A 24028-nucleotide genomic window follows, 5' to 3' on the forward strand; every position below is an offset into this window, starting at 1 on the left:
TGGATAAGGAAACTATTTTTTCCGAAACGAGATATATCGCCTGGTGCAATAGTTCCTACTTTTTTCTGAATCAATTTGCATATTTTAAAATAATTCCCTGTAACCCCCTTTGATTCAGCTATAAGCCACATTGGTGGTTTTGGATTTCTCTGGGAGGGCATGACTAAATCTGCGTCTTTTTCCAACCAATCGGCAGGCCTGTACACATCTAAATCTTTTGGTACCTTATCGCAGAGAGCAGCCGCGACATTCAAGTTATTAATTTTAATATTATTCAAATTACTTATTGCACTAAATGCTTCGTCTAACTACTATAAGATATCCATGAATCCCAAGTTTCAGCTTCAAGTTTCATCCTTATTTCTTTTATGCATCCATAGCATTCAAATGCTTTACATAGATCATCATAATTTGTTTCTATTGAAATTTGTGTAACATGGAGGATTCGAAGTTTCCTTGTGTTACCCAAATTACTCGATTTAGAAATATCAGTAGAATGGTCCTTTCCCGTTCCGAGGTCATCAACAGAGCTATCCCTTATCACATTAGCAGAGGTCGTCAACAGTGCCGGGGGAGAGTCAGCGTATCCAGGGGATGGGGGTTCGTTACTTAAAGAATCCATTATACTAAAGAGAGAGAAAAGAGTTAGTTTGATGTACCTGCTCAAGTATGTTAGGCCATCACACGTCGGAAAGGAAATTTGCACTCTCCACTATCGGCACAATGAGAGTATACTTCCCAGATGGTCCACTCCATACCCTACCCGAAGGATAGCATCAAAACAGATATAGAGGCACAGGTGTAAGCTGAACCCGCCTGTTAGGACTGAGACCAAGAAATTATGGAATCATCCTCCCCATATCTATAATGACGGGCTTCCGGCCAAAAGCCGAGAGTCCTACCCCAAGCATTGGATCCCCCTGGATTCCGAAGACCCAACACTTGAGAATAGTTCCGCCAAAAAGGTCCAAACCATCTTCGGGATGGCTGAAATCATCCAATACTCTCACATATAGCTTTGAATGCAAACACCTCCCAACCGTGATACCTCCTCCCACTCATCAAAGCAGGCAGCAATAAAGGATGTATGAACATCCCCGCCGGGGCTACAATGGATGTAAAAACATCCAAGCCATAGGAGAAAAGAAAAAAAAAATAATAATAAATATATATGTACATACCATATACACACATATAATGAGGGAAATTTTTCTCAGAGTTTGGAAAGCAAGACTAAAGAAAGTTTGTGAAATTAGGATAGGGTCGAAGTAATATTGAGAAAAAGAAAAAGGTAAAAGAGAGAAATTTAGATTCGAACTGGGGGAGCAATTTCCCCAAGTTCGAGAGCCCTCTTGCCCGTCACCAAGTTTCAGCACGGGAATGAAATGCCGTGCTGAAGCTCAATGACTTCATCAAGGCATTCTCTCATTAAGAGGGAGATGGATAAAGAAGGATAAACAGAAATCTGTTGAGATTTCTTTTGGTCCTTTTGCCTTGATGAAAGCAATCCACTTCTTCCAAGATGATTCATATTGTCTTCTAGTAGACTTGGACTTATATTCTTCTAAGAAGTCTATACTGTCTCTCGAGATCCCAAACCATTTCTTTACTGCTAAGGAAAGAAAATCATGAGATGAAGGTTTTGGGTTTTCTGTGATGAAGCGAAGGCAGTAGACTTCTGTACTCTTTGAGTCAGTACTGGGTCCGGTAGAGGGACCAGCCTCAGCTTCAATTCCAATACTAGAGGGAACCAATTGCTTTTTGGCCACTTGGGAGCCACTAGAGCTGCCATTCCCTGAAAGGATCTCAGCTTGTTGAGGACCTTCATTAAGAGGTTGTTGGAGGGAACAGGTACATCTAGTTCCATCTGTTCCAGTCGAGGGACATGGCGTCCACCGCTTCCGCTAGAGGGTCCTTGTATGGGGCCACATAACGAGGTAGCTTCTTGTTGTCGCTCGTCGCGAAGAAGTCGATCTGCAGTACTGAGACTTGACGTAAGATGAAGGAGAATGATCCTACATCTAGGACTGAATGGCGAGGGGACAGTTTCTTCAGCGTGAGAAAGACTGCCATGGCTTCCAGAATGTTAATGTGGAAGGTCTTGAATAGAGAACACCAAGTCTCTTGGACTTTCCATTGGTGAGAGTGACCTCCCCATCCTTCCTTTGATGCGTCCGTATGGATGATGACTGAAGGTAGAGGTGGTTGCAAGGGCACGGACCTCTTCAGGTTCTTGGCCTTCGACCATGGCTTGAAAAGTGATCATAGTCGAGTTGGTATCGGTCTTCTTAGATTTCTTCGAGCGTTTGATGCGTAACTTCTCTAGACTCCTGATGAATCTTTTAGTTGTGCTCTTAGCACTGGGTCTATCACTGATGCAAACTGAAGAAAACCCAGTACTCTCTCCTGTTGGCGTCTTGATATCCTGTCGTATTTCAGTAGTCTCTTGACAGATCCCGCCATCTCTCTCCTCTTCCCTGGGGGAATGGAGAGACAGTGTGACTTAAAGTTCCAATGTATTTCTAACCATTGAAACTCCTGAGCTGGAGATAATCAAGACTTCTTGACGTTGATCTTGAATCTCAGATGTTCCAGGAACTGGATCACTTTCTTGGATGCTTGCATGCACTACGTCTCGGATACTGCCCACACCAGCCAGTCGTCCAGTTAGGCTACCACCTGGACACCTTCTAGGCGTAGTAGTTGAACGACTGCATCTGCAAGCTTTGTAAAAATCCTTGGGGCTATGTTTAGTCCGAAGGGCATGGCTCTGAGAGACATATTTCTTCTTCTGTAGCCTGAATCCTAGGTAGGAGGAGATTGGGTGGTTGATTGGAATATGCCAATAGGCATCTGCCATGTCTATCGAGACTGTGAGCGCCATTTTTGGCAGGAGGGTCCTTATGTGTTGAAGGGTTAACATCCTAAACTTGTTGTTTTCTATGAACTTGTTGAGTGGCGACAGGTCCAGAATGACTCTGAATTTGTCTGAGTCCTTCTTGGGAACACAAAACAGCCTTCCTTGGAATTTGATGGACTTTGCCCTCCTTACCACCCGTTTGCTCAAGAGTTCTCGGGTGTATGCTTCCAGGACGGGGGTGGAGTGTTGGAAGAATTGAGGAAATGATGGTGGAGCTGTCCTCCAGCTCCAACCTAGTCCGTTCTTGATTAGGCAGTGGGCCCAGCGACCGAAGGTCCAGCGATCCTGAAATTTTTGGAGTCTTCCTCCTATCGGAAGCATCTCATTGCTTCGACTGTCCGGAGGACTTGCCTCCTTGACCGCGTCCTCCCTTACCCCCTCTTCCTCTTGGAGGGTATCTAGAGGAGCCCCTTTTCGACCCTCTACATTTAGGGCGAAAGGTAGTGGTCTGCCTCTCATATGCAGGAGTAAAATCTGGTGACTGGGCAACCAGCTGTTGAGGTACCATCTGGTAGGTTGGCTGGTGTTGTGCCACCATCTGGGGCACCGCGGTCATGGGAACCGCAGGAAGTTCTTGTTGCTGTTTTCTGACAGGGCGAGAGGACAACCTAGGTCTTTTTGTCTTCCTCTTTGGTTGGGGACCCTCATCCGGGGAAGACTTCCTCTTCGCCGACATGCCCCACTTTTGGAGAAGATTCCTGTTCTCCGTGACAGCCTTGTCCTCTTCTTTTTTGACCACTTCACTCAGAAAAAGGTCTTTTCCCCAGATATTGGAAGCTATCAGCTTCCTAGGTTCGTGTTTCACTGCAGCCAAACCAAACACGAACTCCCTATATGCTCGTCTGGCCTTAACGAAGCCATATAGGTCTTTGATCAGCGTAGCCAAATTTGATTTGGCCATGACCATGTTCATGTCTGGGGATCTGTTGTCGCTTGCCATTGCCTCCAAGGTAATCTGGAGGGACAGGGATGCGGCAAGTCTCTCCTTTGTCTCTTGCTATCTACGCAAGAGAAAATCGGACAGCTTAGGGAGGTTCTCGCTGAACTGGCGTCCAGCAATATCCACCTCCAACTTCCCAACTGAGAAGGTAAGGTGTATTTCCTTCCAGTCCTTCTCCTCTGTAGGCAGGGCTAGGGATAAGGGTCTACACTCCTCGAGTGTAGGGCAATGTTTCCCTGCGTCCACTGCCTTCATGACTGCCTTAAACCCTTTTTCCGTAAAGGGAAAGGCTAGTTTAGCTGGAGCAAGAAAAGAAGGGTGTTTCTTGCTAAGGGCTGACACTTTTGAATTAGTGAAGCCCTTGTCTTTCAGACTACTTGCCAACAGAGCCTGAGCTTTTCCATGGTCAAGAACTATGACCTCTTTTGGTTCTGTCTCCTCCTTGGACACATATTCCGCCTTCAAGCGGACGAAGCAGTCTGGGTAAGACTTAAAGCTGGGCCAAAGGTCAACATCCTCTATGAGGACAGCCCCCAGCTTTTCTGAAATGAAAATCTTCCCATTGGTAATCGGCATGTATTTTGCATGCCTCCAAGGGTTCACATCAGAGGAAGGAGGAAGACCTTTAACGTTGAGTCTCTTCTGAGACCCACGTGACGCGGCGAGATGGTCCATCCTTGCTCCTCAATTCAGCGTCCCTTTCTTCGTTCTGCTTACGGAGACTCTCCATCATAGTCATGAGACTGGCCAAAGCTTTACTTATGTCATCCGAAGAAGGAGCAGAAGACGTAGAGGGTACTGGTTCTGGGGCCGGAACCGACGAAACAGACTCCGATTCGACGTCATCCTCTTCAGTCTCAGGAGCCAGGGTAGACTCCTCTTCTAGACCTTCCGCTAGAAGGTCTTTCTCCGTGTCCTTAAATACCTCCAAAATCCTCTCATCCAGGTAGATGTCCTTAATCGCGTCAGAGACGTCCGTATCTACGGAAATATGAACGCAAGGGATCTCAGGTTGAGGCTGGGGTACAACAATATCCACAGACGCCATAGGGAACAGACAGGAACGCATCCATTCACTCGGAAGGTAAGGCCCCGTGGCATTCTTCTGAAAGCCACGAACCCATCTGTGCAGCTTACTCAGCGCTGCATCCCTTGACTCCGCTGTCTTGGGGTCGTCAAAAGCCTCAGTAACCAAGGCCTTGCAAACATTACAGTCCTGGGGGTCCCAGTACTTCAGAGGTCCCTTGGAGATGGGGCAGAGAGAATGAGCCCTGCACTCTACATGGCCACAGAAGTCCTTGCTCCTCACGTTGCAAAAGACTCTCAGGCACTTGGGATGGTCCTCTTGTAAAGAGAGGAAAAATAAATGAGTATGCGGTAGTTCATCCTACCTGATAAACTATATAAATATTATTATTAATATTTTTGCATATTATTGCATATGGCTTAGGATAGACAAGCTAGAAAAGAATTAGGAAAGACACATACTTGTGTTTCCTGTCCCGCCAATTGCTGCGACCTACCCAAAAATTAAAACCTTGACTTTCCCTATTCAGGAAACCCAATGGAAGAATTCTAACCTGTAAGGATAGATAAGTGTGCATAGATACACAGGGTATGTTGGAAAATAACTACTGTATATTTTATACAATTTTCTGTCTGCAGTATGATCTACACTGCAAATATACTGGCTACTGTATGATCATATACTGTACTGTAGTTTTAGCCGGCATGTTGCCGGCAAGGCTAGCACCTGGCGGCACAGTCCAGCCGGTGTCTTGCCGGCTGGGGTAGTGGCCGGCAGCATCAACCCGGTCGACACCTGCCGGCTAGGTTAGTCCTGCCAACGTCCGCCGGCTGGGGTAGTGTCGGTGCACTGGTTCAGCTGGCGCCTTGCCGGCTGGGGTAGTGGCCAGCAGCATCAACCAGGCAGTTGCACCCGGCGGCACTAGCCAATAGAGAGAGAAAGCAAGGAGTGAAAGGAACCTTATTAAGTGTGTATTAACAATAAATAAGGGTGCAAGTACTCAGTCTTACTGCCTTCCTCCAGAAAGAGGGTTCAAATGGAAGGGGAGAATGTATCATTCAGGCTTCCACCCAAACAAAAACCATTGCCGGTCTCTGCCGGCCACTGGTATGTGGTTGGCAGTCAAAGAGAGGACTGAAGAGCACTCTACAGTATAGGGGTCTCCAGCCGGAAGCCGGCACAGCTTTTCCTGGAGCCTTGCGTCCATAAGGGAAGGCTGAGCGACTAAGCCGCTGCATGTAGGAGCCCCGGCCAGCCCCACAACCCGCCGGCAAGCAGTGAGATTGTAGGAGGACGGCCAAAGGGTTGCGATGGCTAGGCCATCACTAAAGAAGAGAGGGGGGAGGGAAAAGGGTCCTGTATGAGGTGTGGAAGGAGCCGGCAGGGTTGCCGGTCCTACTACACCCCTAAGGAACTCTGTTTCAGTATCGGCGCCATCCAAGGCGACAGGAGAATATCTTCTCCAGCCTAGGGACTGCCAATAAAGTTAAGGGGACGGTGGCAAACTTGCCGCTTCCTCTCAACAAGGGAGAAACAGAGTTCCAGTGCCAGCGCCATCCTAGGCGGCAGAAGAATGTCTATTCTTCAGCCTAGGGTCTGCGAGCACAGGACTAATCTTCTAGACCGCAGGGAGAAGGTGGCGGCATCATAAAACCACTTCAAGTGCGGCCTAGGGAGGTCTAGCCTCCTATGCCGGCAGCCTAGCCCGGCAAGGGAATGACTATTCACCCTGCCGACCGGCTGCCGGCAAAAGACCATATACTCTGAGGTTCTGACCGAAACCCAAAGCCTGCTATCTGCCGGCCAAGGGAAGAGACAGAAAACACTAGCCTAGTCAAGCCTGAGTGTTTACTCGAAGGCAAGACTAACTAGGGTTGTAGCCTAAGGCTACACTCAAGAGGGAAGGAAGGATTACCCTGAAATCTCCACTGGAGACGAGTATCGATTTATATAATAATTCTACGAGATATCTATCTCCGCCTGAATTGATAAAACGATACACGAGGGTAACCGGGGAACATGTATGAAAGTATACTAAAGCCACTAGGCTAGTAGCCTAGCGGCGGGTGAGATTCGACTACCTTAATCGCCGAAACTCTCTCGTATACGATCTTGCATGTATAAATTGCCTAAATAGCTTCATTTAATTGTTATTACACTAGGAATGTCTATTATATCATGCATGAAAGTAAACTAAAATGCATAGGCTAGGAAGCCTAGCACAAGCAAGATTCGGTTACCTAAATCGCCGAAACTATCAAGAATACAATCGGCAACAGATAGACCTATAGGCTCACCCAAACCCCCCATCCTTAGATCACAAGGATGGTGAGGTTGCAGTGACCAGAATATCTAACGAGTTTGGGCGTAACTCGAACACCAGTCTAGCGGTCACCAGTTAGGGAACCAATGATACAACTCCTAGACACAATGGAATTCCATATGCAATGATTAAACATTTACCTGTTAATACAGTACTAAGTTATTTAGTTTAAGCATTATTAACAGAATATGTCATGGTCATAATTATCCAAGTGTTTAGGAACTAGCCATTATTTTAGCCTTTTTAAAACCCTGTAAAGATAAGTTTTTAGCAGCAAAATATCTACCAATTGTATTGACATCTTGATTATGTAAGGTTATTAAGATGGCCAATGCAAAACTGGTGTGGTACCTGGAGAAAAAAGGTATTTTATCACCTAACCAGTGTGGATTTAGAAAATTGCACTCAACAACTGATGTGTTGGTGTGACTTGAGTTCTATATTTGCGTATTACATATGTCTACTGGACAAAATACAGACAAACATACCTACTATCTATCTTCATGCATAGACGAATTATAGCCTACCTTTAAACAAATCTAACCTGAAATCCGTTCAACTTTAGAAGAAGAGTTGCAATATGTTAATTGGGACAGACACTCTAAACAGACAGACATGACGACAATCTCACTTTGAGGCCACCTATACATGATAATCTACATTTGTTCCAAGTTTGACTGAATTCCCATCAACTGTATTGCAAGAACTGTCGCATTGATAAGGAAAAAATACGGTAATTGTATGGAAATGTAACAATGCATACCCAACTGAACATAAATCTATAAGTTATAGAGAATGAATCAAAGAGTACTGTAGAAGGTTAAAACAATAAAAAATAAAAAAAATAAAAACTAATAAAAACCTAGCAAAGTATGTGGTCCTTTCTTCTATCTCCAGGTACCTTTATTCAATAAAAATTGTAACTAACCTCTGGTACTATTAAGTTAATTTTGAAAAACCTTTTTCGATTTTCTGACTGATAGAAACAATAGAAAATATCTAGGATGTAAGTTAGAAGAGACACCTGCACTTATCAAAAAAAAGAGCCTAAATTCAGGTATGTTATATTCATTTGATAACACAGGCATTAAATACAGTAAATGCTATAAACCAAACAAACAATTATTATAGAACCTTCACAACATATTGAGTAAGCTGGTTTGATGTTGGGAGAGGTGGCTCCTCAAGGCGTAAAATAACTGGGTTGTGCAGAGTGAGTTTTTTCAACTGGCGCAAGTCCTCTGAGATTGTTGCACTAGTGACAAAGGTCTGGTGTATGGAGGGCAACTTTCTGAGGAGAAAGAATAATTTTGTAGAATGTTCTGTAAGTATAGTAGGCCTACCCTTATAAAATATCACATATCCTACTAGATAAAACATTTAACAAAGACAACTCATTAATCCAGCACATTTTAATCTAGATATTTAGACAATCTGACAAACTGTATTAGAGTAGAGGATGGTTTCCTAAATAAAATTTTACTGAATTTTGAGGAATGAAACTAGTTGAAATAACCTATGTGACTAAAATAGGTTACTCTATAAAACATATTTTTGGGCTCAAGCCATGTCGTCCTGATGGAAGGTTCCTTTAGGCACCTTTCTAAGGAATATTTAGCTACAGTGATACTCCCAGAGAATTGACCATAGGTCTCCAGAATTCTAACTCCTGGCGTGAGTATCCTTAAAAATTTTCTTAAGGAGAGCGCATAATATCAGGGGACGTATTTCTTGATACGACACATGGCAATCTTCACCCCGAATAGAGATTTCGCTCTGAGGGGGAAGAGTGGCGAAACTGAAAGGGACCCGTCATCAAGGTTACCTGGTGGATCCCCTTCCCGTACTACTACACGGCCCAACATGGCTACCCATTCCTTTGTTAGTAGCCAATTATGCATGGTGTATCTCCCGCTTGCTCTCGGTGTTTTTTACTAATATTATCATGCATTCTCCAGCATCTTCAGCCTCTGAAAGGTTGAGTATTTAATCTTTCCTGTGTATTATTTTTAGCTCCCTTCTCACAGTTAAATTAGCATAATTTAGTTGTGTTTATCGGTGCTTAGCCGGTCACCGGAGGCGCCATTTTGGACGCTGTCGTTCGCCATATGTGCCTTATTTAGTCGGTAGAACGACGTTCCAGGTATTTAGCTTTAATGAATTATAGCTACCGGTATCTAGGCAAATTATAAGATCATGCACGTATATTTCCTCTTCCTTACAATGTGTCGATCGTATATGTTAGAGTCTCGGTGATATAGCATAGCAGAGATCTCTACTCACGCTAGGCTAGCCTACGCGTTTTAGTATACAGTGATACTCTACATACGATCTTAATTTGTTCCAGAAACAGCTTCGTATGTTAAAACGATCGTATGTTGGAGCAAATATTCCCATAAGAATACACGGTAATTTGTTTAATTCGTTCCTCAACCTAAAAACCCATAATAACTCCTTAATAAATGGCTACATATAATTACACATAACATTAATACAATATAATAATACAGAAATATCTGAAAAAAGGATAATAATAAAGAAATAATAAATAAAAAAGGGGTTTTTATGTAACACTTTACCTTAGCAACAGGCCAGCACAGGTAGGGACTGCTACGCAGGAGGAGATAAAAGATCAGCGAGGAGGTAGGGACAGCGACTTTGTACGATAACGTGTACGATAACTTACACTAACTTACACTACGTGAACTTTAACTTAACTTAGCTTATTTTTTTTTTTCATTTTTATAATTTTATAATTTTTTTTTTCCTTTCTTATTTCTAATTTTCATCACTTTCACTCAATTCGGTCTTCCTTTTCTTTGCTTCACTTTCTTTCTTTTCATCATGATCACTAGACCGTTTTAGTAGAGATTTTTTAAAGAAACTATCGAGTGAAAGTTGCTTGGTACGGCTTTTGAGGATTTTTCTGAAATGAGTTGAGCAAACATCATCGAACTGCGCAACAACACGGCAAACCTGAAGTTTCTGTGGGTGATGCTTGTCGATGAAATCAACCACGTGTTGATGATATGCCAACATCTGTTTTATTTCCGCAGTACCTAAGATTTGGCCTACCTCCTCGGTCTCCTCCGACTCACTCAACTGCGCTTGGAACTCATCATGCTGCATGGCTTGCAGCTCCTTGAGTTCCTCGGTGGTGAGCTCTTCATGATGCTCATCGACGACTTCGGTGATGTCATCTTCATCCACCTCCAGACCCATGGACTTGCCAAGGGATACAATCTCTTCGACGTCTTCCTCGGCGGCAACCACAGGTTCATTCTCGGGGCCAAAACCTTTGATATCTCTGGGAGCAACAGCATCAGGCCAAAGCTTCTTCCAAGCTGAATTCAGGGTCCAACGAGTTACTCCCTACCAAGCCTGATCTATGATCCTTAAGCAGTGCACGATATTAAAGTGGCTCCTCCAAAATTCACGCAAAGTTAAGTTAGTGCCTTGCGTGACATTAAAGCACTGCTTAAATAAGTGCTTGGTGTACAGCTTCTTATAATAAGAGATGACTTGCTGGTCCATGGGCTGGAGGATACGGGTGGTATTCGGTGGAAGATACAACACTTTGATGAATTTGTATTCGTCGATGATATCATCTTCGAGTCCGGGGGGGTGAGCGGTTGCATTGTCCAAACAAAGCAAGCACTTCAAAGGCAAATTCCTCTCCTGAAGGTACTTCTTGACAGCAGGGCCGAAAACTACGTTTACCCATTCCACAAAGATATGCCTAGTAACCCAAGCCTTAGAATTAGAACACCATAGAACATGTAGCAGGTCTTTATTAATTCTATGTGCTTTAAATGCCCTAGGGTTTTCGGAATGGTAAACTAATAAAGGCTTAATTTTGCAGTCCCCGCTGGTGTTGGCACAAAGTGCAAGAGTCAACCGATCCTTCATTGGCTTATGTCCAGACATTTTCTTCTCTTCAGCGGTAATGTGCGTTCGACTAGGCATCTTTTTCCAAAACAGACCGGTTTCATCACAGTTGAACACCTGCTGCTCTACGTAGCCTTCCTCCGCCACGATGCTTTCGAACTTTTTAACAAAGTCTTTAGCAGCCTTGATGTCCAAACTCGAAGCTTCTCCATGCTGAACAACTGAATGAATCCCAGTTCGTTTCCTAAATTTCTCGAATCAACCTTGAGACGCCTTGAATTCCTCCGTCGTAGGATCGGCTGAACTCTCCCCCGCTTAACCCCCAGACCCCGCCGCCTTTAAATCACTGTAAATAGCGCTGGCCTTCTCACAAATGATCGTTTCAGTGATCGTATCGCCAACAATCTCCTTGTCCTTGATCCATATTAACAAAAAGGCGTTCCATCTCTTCAAGGGTAGGGCTACGACGTTTGGAAATAATCGTGATCCCCTTCGAAGGTTTCACTGCTTTAATGGCTGCCTTCTGTTTTATGATCGTCGAGATCGTACACATATTCCGACCATATTGTTTAGCCAGATCGCTAACACATACACCTCGCTCATGCTTTTCTAATATTTCTTGCTTTAGTTCTAATGAAAGCATTCCTTTTCTCACCACTACTACTACTTCCTGAACCGAAACTAAGCTTTTTACGACCCATGATTACGAAACACAGAAAACAACACGCGAAAAAGATAAAAAACACTGTTAATAACTGAGCGAATAGAGAACAATCACACGATGCGCACGAGATGAGAGGACTGTTCAAGGTGACGCTCGATTGGCGTCCCTCCGATGTGCTGCCGTCTAGCGGCGTCAACAACAAACCACGGTTGACGCTTTTGAAAAAATTCCACGCATACAAGTATTATTTACTTCGTATGTTGGAGCAACACTTCGGGTGTCGAAACAGAAATTTGGTCGAATTTTACTTCGGATGTTGGAAAATTCATATGTTAGAACATTCGTATGTAAAGGTTCCAGTGTACTTTCGTACATTATCCACGCTTACCCTCTTGTATCGTTTTATCAATTCAATAGGAGATAGTATATCTCCTAGAATTACTACTATAATTCGATACTCGTCTCTTTTAGAGATTTAAGGGTAAACCCTTCCTTCGCTCTGAGTGCCGCCATTAGGGGACAACCCTAACGTGGTCTTGCCATAGAGTAGTGTACTCCGGCTTGACTAGACTAGTGTTTTCTGTCTTCCCTCTTTAACTCAGAGTATTCAGTCTTGATGTCGGCAACTCTACTACCGGGGGAGTAGTCACTCCCCTGCTGGTTTACGTTGCAGTCATAGGAAGCCTAGCTTCCCTAGCCCGCATCCGAAAGTGGTAGTACACTGCCGTCACCTTCTCCCTTGCGGTCTACAAGACATGTCTTGTTTCGGCAAGGTCTTGGGCTGAGGAATCAATAGTCTTCTGCCGCCCAAGACGGCGCCGATATTGAAACAATGTTTCTGAGTTTGTGACCGTAAGTGGGTGGCAATTGTGCCGCCTTCTTCCGACTCGAAACACAAGACCCTTTCCCTTCCCCTCTCTCTCCTTTAGCGATGGCGTAGCCATTGCAATATCTTTGGCCGGTATCCTACTATCTCCCTGCTCGCCGGGTAGGTTATGTTGCCGGCCGAGCTCCTACATAGGCGGCTTGATTGCCGCTTCGACCTTCCCCCTACGGACGCAAGGCTCCGGGAAAGGTTGTGCCGGCCATGGCGGCTGCCGGTGGGAGACCCTGATGTCTTTGAGTGTTCTTCAGTCCTCTCTTGGACTGCCATCCACAATCCCTGGAACTGGCAAAGTAGCCGGCAACACACCCTGTGGCTGGATGGAAGCTAGAATGATACATTCCCCCCTTCCTTTTGAACCGTCATTGTGGCAGAAGGGACAGTAGCCCCTACACCCTTATTTATTGTACTAAACTATAATGATACAGTAGCCCTTCTCTCCATGCTTTCTCTCTCTCTCTGTCGGCTAGTGCCGTCAGGTACTAGCCTAGCCGCCAGCATGCCGGCAGAACTACAGCATAAGTTTATACAGTAGGCAGTATTGATTGATTGATTTAAGGTTTTCAGGCATCCTGACATCTAGGGTCATTGACGCCGATATCATTTAGTATATATATATATAAAAAAATTAAAGAATATTCAATTAAAACCATAAAAGTTAATAAGTCATTATAAAAGTTGGATAGTTTTCAAAAGACCCGCTTCTGAAACAAATCTAAAAATGCCACTTGCATAGTAGGACACATCATGTCCAAGAATCTTGGCAAGGACGAACCTGCCACCCTCACCTCGAGCCTCAAACAAATATCTATTCCGCAAGTTATTATAATTGGGGCATTCGGTCAATAGATGCCTCACTGTTAGAGGTACCAAACAGTCATCACAATACGGTTGGTGTTGGCCCTCCAGCAGAAACTCGTGTGTCAACCGAGTGAGACCAATACGAAGACGACAAAGAGAAGTCTCCCACTTTCGGGGCATCATGTTATACCTCCAAGGAGTTATGACATTTGTTACCTCTCTCATTATATTGCCATCTAGACTATCCCAGTGCTGTTGCCATTTATTGCAAAGCAATTTCTTGATGTTAGGTAGATAATCCTTACACGGAATGGGATACCTTCTTGGCAGCAACTCGGATGCAGCATTCTTTGCCAGTGAATCTGCCTTCTCATTCCCAGACACAGCTACATGTGCTGGAACTCAACAAAATCGAACCATTATACCTCTCCGTCCAATAACAAAGAGCCATTCTAAAATCTTTAAAACTAGAGGGTTACTGGGATTAAAAACTTTCAAAGCTTGAAGGACACTCTTTGCATCACTAAAAATTGTAAAATTACCCTCCTTCTCCAAAGATATTTTCTCAATAGCGGTTAGTATGCCATACAGTTCGGTAGTAAATATGGAAGCTGTTAGAGGAAGTGCACCTCTACAATTAAAATCATTACTATGTACTCCAAATCCAACGCCAGCATCAGATTTGGAGCCATCAGTATATATAAAAGTCGATCCTTCATGTTCTTCAACAGGTTCCATAAAAAGAGACCTGATAATTTCCATGGAGGCATTGATGATACCTTGAATGGAAGTACCTTATTTCTAATTATATCCAGACTGTTTAATAATCGTTTCACCCGAAAGCCATAAGGTTGAGGAGATTTTGGGTGCAACTCAAGGTATGATTTGTGTCTCACAAGGCTTGCAGTCTAAAAGGCTAAAGAGTTGGGGAGTCTTTGCCATCTGAACCAATACCGAACAATGGAAGACATTCGGTAAAGGTCTAGAGGTAACTCTCCAGCATCAACAAGGAGACTTGGGATAGGTGAGATTCTAAATGCTCCTGTGGACAATCTAATACCAGCATGATGTATTGAATCTAATATTTGTAACCGGCTTGTTGTGGCTGAAGAGTATATTTCACATCAATAACTAATTTTGGAAAAAATCAAGGCCTTATATAATTTCAAAATAGTATTGCATTCTACCCCTCATGATGTATGGGACACTACTTTTAAAATATTCAGAGCTTCAACACATTTAGCTTTTAGCACTTTTAGGTGAGAAACCCATGTAAGTCGGTTTCCTTGTTTTCACAAAGGAAACTCATTTCTTTCATGACGATTCATATTGTCTCCTAGTCGAACTTGATTTATACTCTTCTATGAAGTCAACTTTATCCTTCGAGATTCCAAACCTTTTGTTCGCCGCTAGGGCGAGAAAATCATGAGATGTAGGTTGTTAATTCTCGAGGATGAAGCATAGACACTCGACTTCTGGACCAGTTGAGATAATACTGAATCCGGCAGAGGAAACAGCTTCAGTTTCAGCTCTAGAATTAGAGGGAACCAATTGCTTTTGGGCCACTTGGGGGCCACTACTGCTACTGTCCTTCTGAAGGATCTTAGCTTGTTGAGAACTCTTAGCAAGAGATTGGTTGGTGGAAACAGGTAAACGCGATTCTACCTGTTCCAGTCGAGGGACATGGCGTCCATCGCCTCTGCTTGAGGGTCCATATAAGGGGCTACATAACGAGGTAGTTTCTTGTTGTCGCTCGTTGCGAAGAGGTCGATCTGCAGTTCCGTGACTTTTTCCGAGATGAAGGAGAATGAGTCTGCGTCTAGGGACCATTCTGTCTCTATGGGCTTTCGCCTGGATAGAGCGTCCGCCGTCACGTTACGAAACCCTTGCTGGTGAACTGCTGATAGGTGCCATCCCTTCCTCCTTGCCATTTGGAAGATGGTTAATATCACATGGTTGATGTGAGGCGATCTCGAGCCTTGTCGATTTAGACATTTTACTATCACTTCGTTGTCCAGGACCAATCTGATGTGGATTGCTCTGCGAGGGGATAGTTTCTTCAACGTCAGGAAAACTGCCAAAGCTTCCAAAATGATGATATGAAAGGTTTTAAACTGGTGCGACCAATTCCCTTGCACTTTTCTCTCATGAGAATGGCCTCCCCATCCTTCTAGGGAGGCGTCCGTGTGTATCACCACTGATGGTTCGGGTGGTTGCAGGGGAATTGTCCGTGTTAGGCTCTTGGCTGTTGACCACGGCCTTAACTGGGTACGCAACAGGATTGGGGTCAACCTTAGTTGATCTCTTCGAGCATTTGATGTGTATCTTCTCCAGACTCCTGATGCATCTTTTAGACGTGATTTTAGCACCGGGTCTGTCACTGCTGCAAGCTGGAGAGAGCCCAATACTCTTTCCTGTTTTCTTCTTGGAATCCTCTTGTGATGGATTAGTGTCCTGACAGATCCCGCTATCTCTCTCCTCTTCTTGGATGGAATGGAGAGGTGGTGTGACTTTAAGTCCCATTGGAACTGCTGAGCTGGAGAAAGGCGCAACTTCTTGCGATTGATCTTGATGCCCAGGTGTTCCAGGAACTGGATCCCCTTGTTGGCTGCCTGCAGACAAGTAGTCTTGGATGCTGCCCATACCAGCCAGTCGTCTAGATATGCTACCACTTGAAATCCTTCGGAGCGTGGCTGCTGGGCTATTGTGTCTGCTAGCTTCGTGAATATCCTTGGGGCTGTGTTCAGTCCAAAGGGCATTGCTCTGAAGACAAACTACTTCTTCTGCAGCTTGAATCCTAGGTAGGAGGAGAAAGGGCGACTCATTGGAAGATGCCAGTAAGCATCTGCTAGGTCTATTGAGATTGTGTATGCCCCTTTTGGTAGAAGGGTCCTTTATGTGTTGCAAAGTAAGCATCCGGAACTTGTTGAGTGGAGACAAGTCTAGAATGACTCTGAGTTTGTCCGAGTCTTACTTGGGAACACAAAACAGCCTTCCCTGGAATTTGATGGACTCTGCTTTCCTTATTACCTTCTTGTTCAAGAGTTCTGAGGTATATTCTTCCTACAAGAGGGTGGAGTGTTGGAAGAATTCTGGAAAATGGGGTGGAGTTCTGTTCCATTTACACCCGGGTTCATTCGTGATTAGGCTGTGGGCCCAGGGATCGAAGGTTCAGCGATCCCGAAAAAGATACAGTCTGCCTCCTCATTGCTTGGAGTGTCCTGCGGATTTGTTTCCGTGACCACGTCCTCCTCGGCCCCGAGAGGAGTTACCTCCAGGAGAACTCCTCTTCAGGCCTTTTACTTTCTGACTAGGGCGAAAGGAAGTCGACTGCCTCTCCAAGTTAGGGTTAAACACTGGCAACTGGGCTACCAGTTGTTGAGAGACCATCTGAAAGGTGGTCTGAGGCATCGTGGTCATAGTCACAGCAGGAAGTTGTGCAGGTCTGCGTGGTCTCCTTGCCTTTTTATTCTTGGGCTGTGGACCTCCGCCTGAGGAAGATTTCCTCTGAGCTTATGCCCCACTCTTGGAGAAGGTTTCTGTTCTTCGTGGCTGCTCTGGTTATGATCTCTTGGACCAGTTCCTGCGGGAATAGGTCTTTACCCCCGGATGCTTGAGGTAATCAGCTTCCTTGGTTCGTGTCTTATGGTCGCTGAGGCCAAAACAAACTCTCTGCATGCTCTCCTTGCTCTGAGAAAAGCATATAAGTCTTTCACAAGGGTCCCCATGTGAGACTTAGCCAGGAAGATGAACATTTCTGGGGCGTTATGTAGACCTGCACTCATTTCCAGGCAGTTCTGTTGAGAAAGGGAGGCCGCTAGTCTCTCCTTCGTCTCCTGTTCCCTCCTCAGATGGTCTGGCAACTTCGGAAGGTTCTCATTGAACTGCTGGCCTGCTATCTCTGGATCCAACCTCAAGACAGAGAAGGTTAGGTGGACATCCTTCCACTTCTCCTCGCAGGTAGGCAGTGCTGGAGAGAACAGTTTGCATTCCTCTAGGGTTGGGCAGGGCTTGCCCTCGTTGACTGCCTTGACGGCAAAGTCTAGTACTTTCTCCGAAAAGGGGAAAGAGATGGAGGAAGGAGTAAGGCTCTAGCTCAGTGCTGAGACTTTGGAGTTGGTGTATCCAGCTTCTTTCAAGGTTTTCGGGAGGATGGCTTGCGCCTTGTCATGCTCGAAGACAATGACCTCTTTGGGTACCGTTTCCTCACCGGCTGCATGTTCATCCCGCAGTCTCACGTAACAGTCTGGGTAAGCTGAAAAGTTAGGCCAGAACTCAAGGTCTTCAATCAGTTTGGCCCCCAACTTATCCGCGACGAATAGTTTCCCATTCATCATGGGCATATGCTCCACATACCTCCAGGAGTTGGTTTCGGAGCAACACACTAAGGGGCTTCTTAGTGGAGGCCTTGGTAGGTCCAGGGCGGTAACGCCTCTCTTGCAACAGTATCTTCGGCTGCCTGAGTGATTCTCTCATTGTCTCTTGTTCCTTTGGGAACAATTCCATCATCCGTTGAATCGAAGTGAGGATCTCTTCGTTCTTGTCGGCATGTGCAACTGATTTTGGAGTTGGGGTTGAAGAAGTTGACGGCATAGGTTGGTATGCCGTCACGGCGAACTGAGAGTCTTCGATTGCCGTTGAATCAGATCCTTCTTCCTTTGCTTGTGGATGTTCCACATTTTCTTCAGGGCCACCTTGCATCCTTTCTTGGTGGATGTCCATGCCTTACAGTGCCCTATTTATGTCTGCGTCGATCTTCAGTAGTATGAGGGGAGACTGGACCTGTTCCTGGGGCACCACCGCGTTTGGTAGAGCCTTGGGGAACAGTAGGCACCTTAGGGAGTCGTTGGGTAAGTATGGTCCCGGAGAGTTCTTCTGGAACCCTCTTACCCATTTGTGAAGAGTTTCCCTCGCTGTATCCCTAGTCTCTATGCTGACTGGGAGGGCTTTTCCGAAGCCATTGGCCAGCAGGGTCATGCATGTGGGGCAACCCTTCGGGTCCCAATATTTCAGGACTCCCGACACGATGCAGCAGGGGGCATGAGTCCTGCACTTCGTGTGGCTACAAAAGTCTTTACCTTTGTGGTTGCAGAAAAATGCTGCATACTTCTCCATCGGCTCCTCCTGTAAAGGAAAAATGGCTCATTGAGTATTCATGTTTTTCATATCAGTGATATAAAAGCATACAGTTTTATTAACAATAGTAATTACTATTGTTTATAATAGCTTAGGATAGTAAGCTTGAAAGGAAGTAGAAAAGACACATATCTGTGTTTCCTCTCCCAGGCCATTGATGAGACCTCTGTCAGTAATAATATTTAGTTCCCTGATAGGGAGAATACAAGGTAGAAAAAACTCTAGGAACTAGAGTTAGAGTTAGTTTATCCACCTGTAGTATATATTAATACTGATCGGTGATTTGGGGTCCTGATGATCGAAAAAACCATCTAGGTGTTGAGGGAGTACTCAGCCTCAACATAATATCGTGGTCGCAACAATTGACTGCGATAGGAAACAGAGTATGTTAGAAAACATGTGTACTACTGTATAGTTGTATACTGTAGTTCAGCCAGCAGCACTGCCTGTGTTAGGTTAGTACCTGGCGGTACTACTGATAGAGGGACAAAGTATTAAGGAAGGAGAGTTTCCTACTATTATGATTAAACATAACAGTTGGAAGTGTAGGAGGACTATCAGGCCGCCTGCTGTCTCCTTGCCAGAATGAAAGTTCCAATGGAAGGGGGAAGAATCTGTCGGATTCTGGCTTCCACCCATCCACAAAAGGCCTGTCGCCAGCTATGACGTTGGCGGCAATAAATGTGGATGGCAGCTGAAAGGAGGGCTGAGGACTTCCCAAAGTATGTTAGGTTTCCAACCGGCAGCCGTCAGGAGCCGTTTCAATCTTCCCCCCAATAATATTCATTTCCTGTGAAGGAAGGAAGTAAGGGAGAATGTGGCAGAGACGGCTAAACTAACTGCTACCAGCAGGGTACCAGCCAGTAACGCAGTCCCCCTACCAAGCAAAGATGACTGTCAGAATACCGGTGAAGGAGTTTTGTGACGGCTATGACGTCACTAAAGGGTAGAAGGGGAAGGGTAGAGGGTCTTCTAGTTCATTGATATGAGAGGTGGCGGCAGGTATGCCACCTATCTTCAAAAGTGAACTGAGGAAGCATGGCTTCCTGTGCTGACAACATCGTCGGCGGCAAGACAAGGGCACCCTGAGTTAGTCACTATCTAAATCAAAGCCGGAGACAGCAAGAACTTTGTTCTACTCGACAGCGATGAAGAAAGACAGTGGTTGCCGCCTGTAGCGGCGGCAGAATCAGGGAGGGAGGAAAGGTTTAGCCTCTTCTCTCTGAGAGAGAATGAATATCATACTTATCTATAGATTCTAGAGAATGTAAATTCTCATCCAAATCAAGAAAGAACGATACAGTGAGGATAAACGTGAGGAATTAATTTACTAATGTATATATGAGCGAGAGTAGCCTAGCTTTGGTAGGATCCCCGGCCAATTTAGTTTGTATCACCGGGGTTCACGCCGCATAAGATAAGTCACATAATAGGAAGAGGAATAATATTCATGTATGCAAAATCACCACTTGTATAATTTGCCTAAATAGCTCACATTATAGCTTAATACTGGGAATTGTCGCCCTACTGACTAAATAAAATGCAATTGTAATGGGCGACTGTAGTCGTAAAATGGCTGCCTCCGGTTCTCGGCAACGCGCACCCAAAAACACTTAAATTATTGAAATTTGACTGTGAAAAGGGAGACTAAAATTATACACAGGAAAGCATTAATACTCAACTTTCCAGAAGATGAAGATGCTGGAGATTGCATCATGATTATTCCAATAACTTGTAATAAAACACCGGGTTAACGAGGGAGCACAACTCGCTTGGAAAGCTACAAGAAAAGGAATGGCATCGCGGTAGTAGTAGGGATGGAGGTCCACCAGGTACCTAGAACGGTACCTCCTTATTTTGCCACTCTTCCCCCTTACATCAAAGAGTTAAACCTATTCGGGATGAAGATTGCTATGATTCGTATCTAGTATACGTCCCCTGATTTTATGCGATATCCTTTGGATACTTGCGGCAGGAGTTAGAATCCTGGAGACCTTCGGTTTAATTCTCCGGGAGTATCATTGTAGCAAATATCCCTTAGAAAACCTAAAGGAACCTTCCATCAGGACGACATGGCCCGAGCCCAAAAAAGGGATTTTGACGTAGGAAAAATCTATTTCTGGGCGAGAGACCTGTGCCGCCCAGTGAAATGCTCCTTTTACATCATTTCTAAGGTAAAAACTGCTATGAATTTACCAGAGAAAAAATTGTATAGGAATGCTAGGTTGAACCCAGCTCGCTCACCTTAATAAGGTGTCAGTATAATACTGGGGAGTGATTAAATCACAACCAGAGGTCTTGCACCATTTAGACATCTCCTGTCAATATCTCCGAACGCCGGTCAACATCCTAGCTCTGAACGCTACTACGAACGATCCCACCCACGCCAGTGACATCACTCCTATAGCACCCCAGATTGGGGCCCGACAGGGAGGGACGGGTGGGTTCACTGGGCGGCACAGGTCTCTCGCCCAGAAATAGATTTTTCCTACGTCAAAATCCCTTTTCTGGGCTCTGACCTGTGCCGCCCAGTGAAATAGTACCAGAGAATAGGGACCCAACATGGCTAACTACCTGGGGAGAAAAATAACACAAAAATAACATAGATGGTGATTTTAATATCAAACAGGAGGGATGAGGAATCCCGTAAATACGTAATCAACATGGATATGAAAGTGATAATTAAACATGGTAAACAATTCAATAAGTAAACCCGTAGGTAAGCATTCAATATAGATATGAATAGTGATAATCAAGCTTGGTAAACAATTCAACAAGGTAACCTGTAGGTAAGAATTCAACATAGATATGAATATTAAAAATGGTAAACAATCCCATCAAGGGATGATAGTAAAACCAAGCAAAAATGCAGATCCATAATAACATTCTTAGTGTAATAAAATAAAATAAAATCAGCTCGGGGGATTTTAAGAACAGATGAAATCAAAAACAATTCGTGGAAATTGATCATAATGTATAATAAAATAATACACCATATGGGTGTATGGTAAAGGACAAACAAAACCAGGTAGGAACAATAAGTAAGCCAGGCAGGAGGGAAAGAGGATAGAGCAAGACGTTGTGATTAGGACTCAGTACCTTCAGGAGGAACTACATTCCCTCCTGCTACTGTGGCAAATTTAAGAGCTTCTAAAGGTTTTAGGTAGTGGCGCTTGAAAACTTTAGGGGACTTCCAACTCGTATATTTTGAGAGGTCATCAAATTTCATGTGGTGGAAAAAGTTAATTGAAGTAGCCACAGCTCGAATATCATGGACATGTGGGAATGATGCAGGATTAGCTTGTTTAATAAAATAAATTATTTGTTGTCTGATTCCCTTATGGGTAATAGTTCCTCCATGTTCTCTAATAAATAAAGGCCCTGTTGTTGTGGTGGGAGTTCTACTTAAGTAGGATTTCAGGGTGGTAACTGGACACAGGGATGGATCCCGAGGAAGTGGAACAATCTTCCAGGGAGACCACCTGTTTTGGGGTCCTAATTTTTAGCCAGGAAAACTTTGTTAGGGGAGAGAAGGACCTCACCCAAAGAGAGAAACTCTATATGACCTGGGTCTCTAGATAAGGCTGACAATTCTGAGATTCTGGAGTCAGAGGCGAGGCTCAAAAGAAAAAGTGTCTTTCTTAATAATGCCATATAGTTACAGGATTCATTCAAGGTGTCAGAGGCTAGCTTTAGAACATCGTTCAAAAACCAGGAAACTGCGCTAGGGCGAGTTGAAGGTTTTAATCTGGCCCAGGCTCTCGGAATGGATGAGAAATATGAATCTATCAGATCAATGTCAAAGCCGACATGGAAGATCTTTTTCAAGGCTGACTTGATCGTAGTAATGGTATTGGCTGCCAGGCCCGATTCAAAGAGAGTTCTGAAGAATGTCACAGTTAGGTTCATTGTCATTTTCTCAACTTGGGAATCTTTCAAAAACTTAGCTAGTTTCTTGACAGCTGAGTCATATTGACGGAGGGTGGACTCTCTTTTGTCAGATTCCAGGAATAGGGTATTCAGAGGATCGATGTTTGCACCTTGTTGAGCTGCGAACTTCATGAAGTCCATAAAGTTAGGGCATTCAGAATCCTTGAGGAAGCTAACACATTGCGAGTTTGTACTACTTGTGTTAGTACAGGATTGGGAATCCGCCGGGGGCGGAGGCCTAGCTCTAGTAACAAGGGGAACCAGTTGCTCTTGGGCCAGTTGGGGGCTACCAGAGCCACTCGACCTTTGAAAGATCTGAGTTTGGGCAAAACTTTCAGCAGGAGATTTATCGGAGGAAACAGATAAATCGCCTTCCAAGTGTTCCAATCTAGTGACATAGCGTCTATGGCATAAGCCTGAGGGTCCAGGTTGGGGGCTACGTAACAATCTAGTTTGCGATTGGACTCCGTCACAAACAGGTCCACCTAGAGACCCGGGACTTGAGATAATATCCACTGGAAGGATCGATTGTCTAGTGACCATTCCGACTCCAGTGGAGTCGTCCGGGAAAGTGCGTCTGCCACCACATTCCGGACTACCGCTAGATGGACTGCTGATAGATGCCACTTGTGCGATGCTGCCATGGAGAAAATTGTCAACATGACGTGGTTTATGTGGGCTGATCTGGAGCCGCCTCTGTTGATGCAGTGGACTATGACTGCACTGTCGAGGACCAGTCTGATATGGAGATTCCTGGCTGGGCTGAGACATTTTAAAGTGAGGAAGACTGCCATGGCCTCTAGGACGTTGATGTGCATTTGTTGAAAGATCGGTGACCATAACCCTTGGACTTTCTTGTGTTGGGAGTAACCTCCCCACCCTGTTAAGGAGGCGTCTGTATGAAAGACGAGTCCCGGGGCCAGATGTTGCAAGGGAACCGACTTGGAAAGATTCTTGATCTTCGTCCAAGGCTGCAGACTTTTTCTCAGGATTGGGGGAAGACGAGCTCGCCTGTCTCGACATTTTTTAGTTGCTCTGGAGCGCCACACTCTGTCTATGTCCTTTAGTTTGGACCTTAGGACGATGTCTGTCACAGAGGTGAACTGTAAGGAACCCAGGATCCTCTCCTGGTTCCTCCTGGACATCAACTTGTTCCTGAGAAACTGTTTCGTATTCTTCGCTATTTCCTTCCTTTTGGTTTTTGGGAGGCACAACGTATGGGAACGTAGGTCCCATTGTAGCCCCAGCCATTGAAACTTGGTCTCCGGGACCAGGCGGGATTTCTCGAGGTTGACCTGAAATCCTAATTGTCGAAGGAAGGAGAGGACTTTGTTCGTTGCTATGTGGCAGTTCCGGACGTTGTCCGACCAGATCAGCCAATCGTCGAGATAAGCCACTATTTGTATCCCCTGAGTTCGAAGTTCCTGAATTACCGCCTCTGCTAATTTGGTGAAGATTCTGGGCGCTATGTTGAGCCCGAATGGCATCACCTTGAATGCTTAGGCTTGTTTGCCTA

General features: G+C 44.8%; 1 protein-coding gene across 2 annotated transcripts in view; it reads right to left on the reverse strand.

Annotated features, from left to right (window-relative positions):
• The window catches only part of Ddx56 (putative ATP-dependent RNA helicase DDX56), a 523416-nt gene that overhangs the window by 246113 nt on the left and 253275 nt on the right, over window positions 1-24028 (reverse strand). For both annotated transcript variants that reach the window (XM_068376800.1, XM_068376799.1), the window contains exon 5: window positions 8345-8501. In XM_068376800.1, the coding sequence (XP_068232901.1) occupies window positions 8345-8501 (157 nt within the window). The remainder of the gene's footprint in view (window positions 1-8344; window positions 8502-24028) is intronic.

Source organism: Palaemon carinicauda, chromosome 7 (assembly GCF_036898095.1).
Source record: "Palaemon carinicauda isolate YSFRI2023 chromosome 7, ASM3689809v2, whole genome shotgun sequence".
In the NCBI taxonomy this organism is placed as follows: domain Eukaryota; kingdom Metazoa; phylum Arthropoda; class Malacostraca; order Decapoda; family Palaemonidae; genus Palaemon; species Palaemon carinicauda.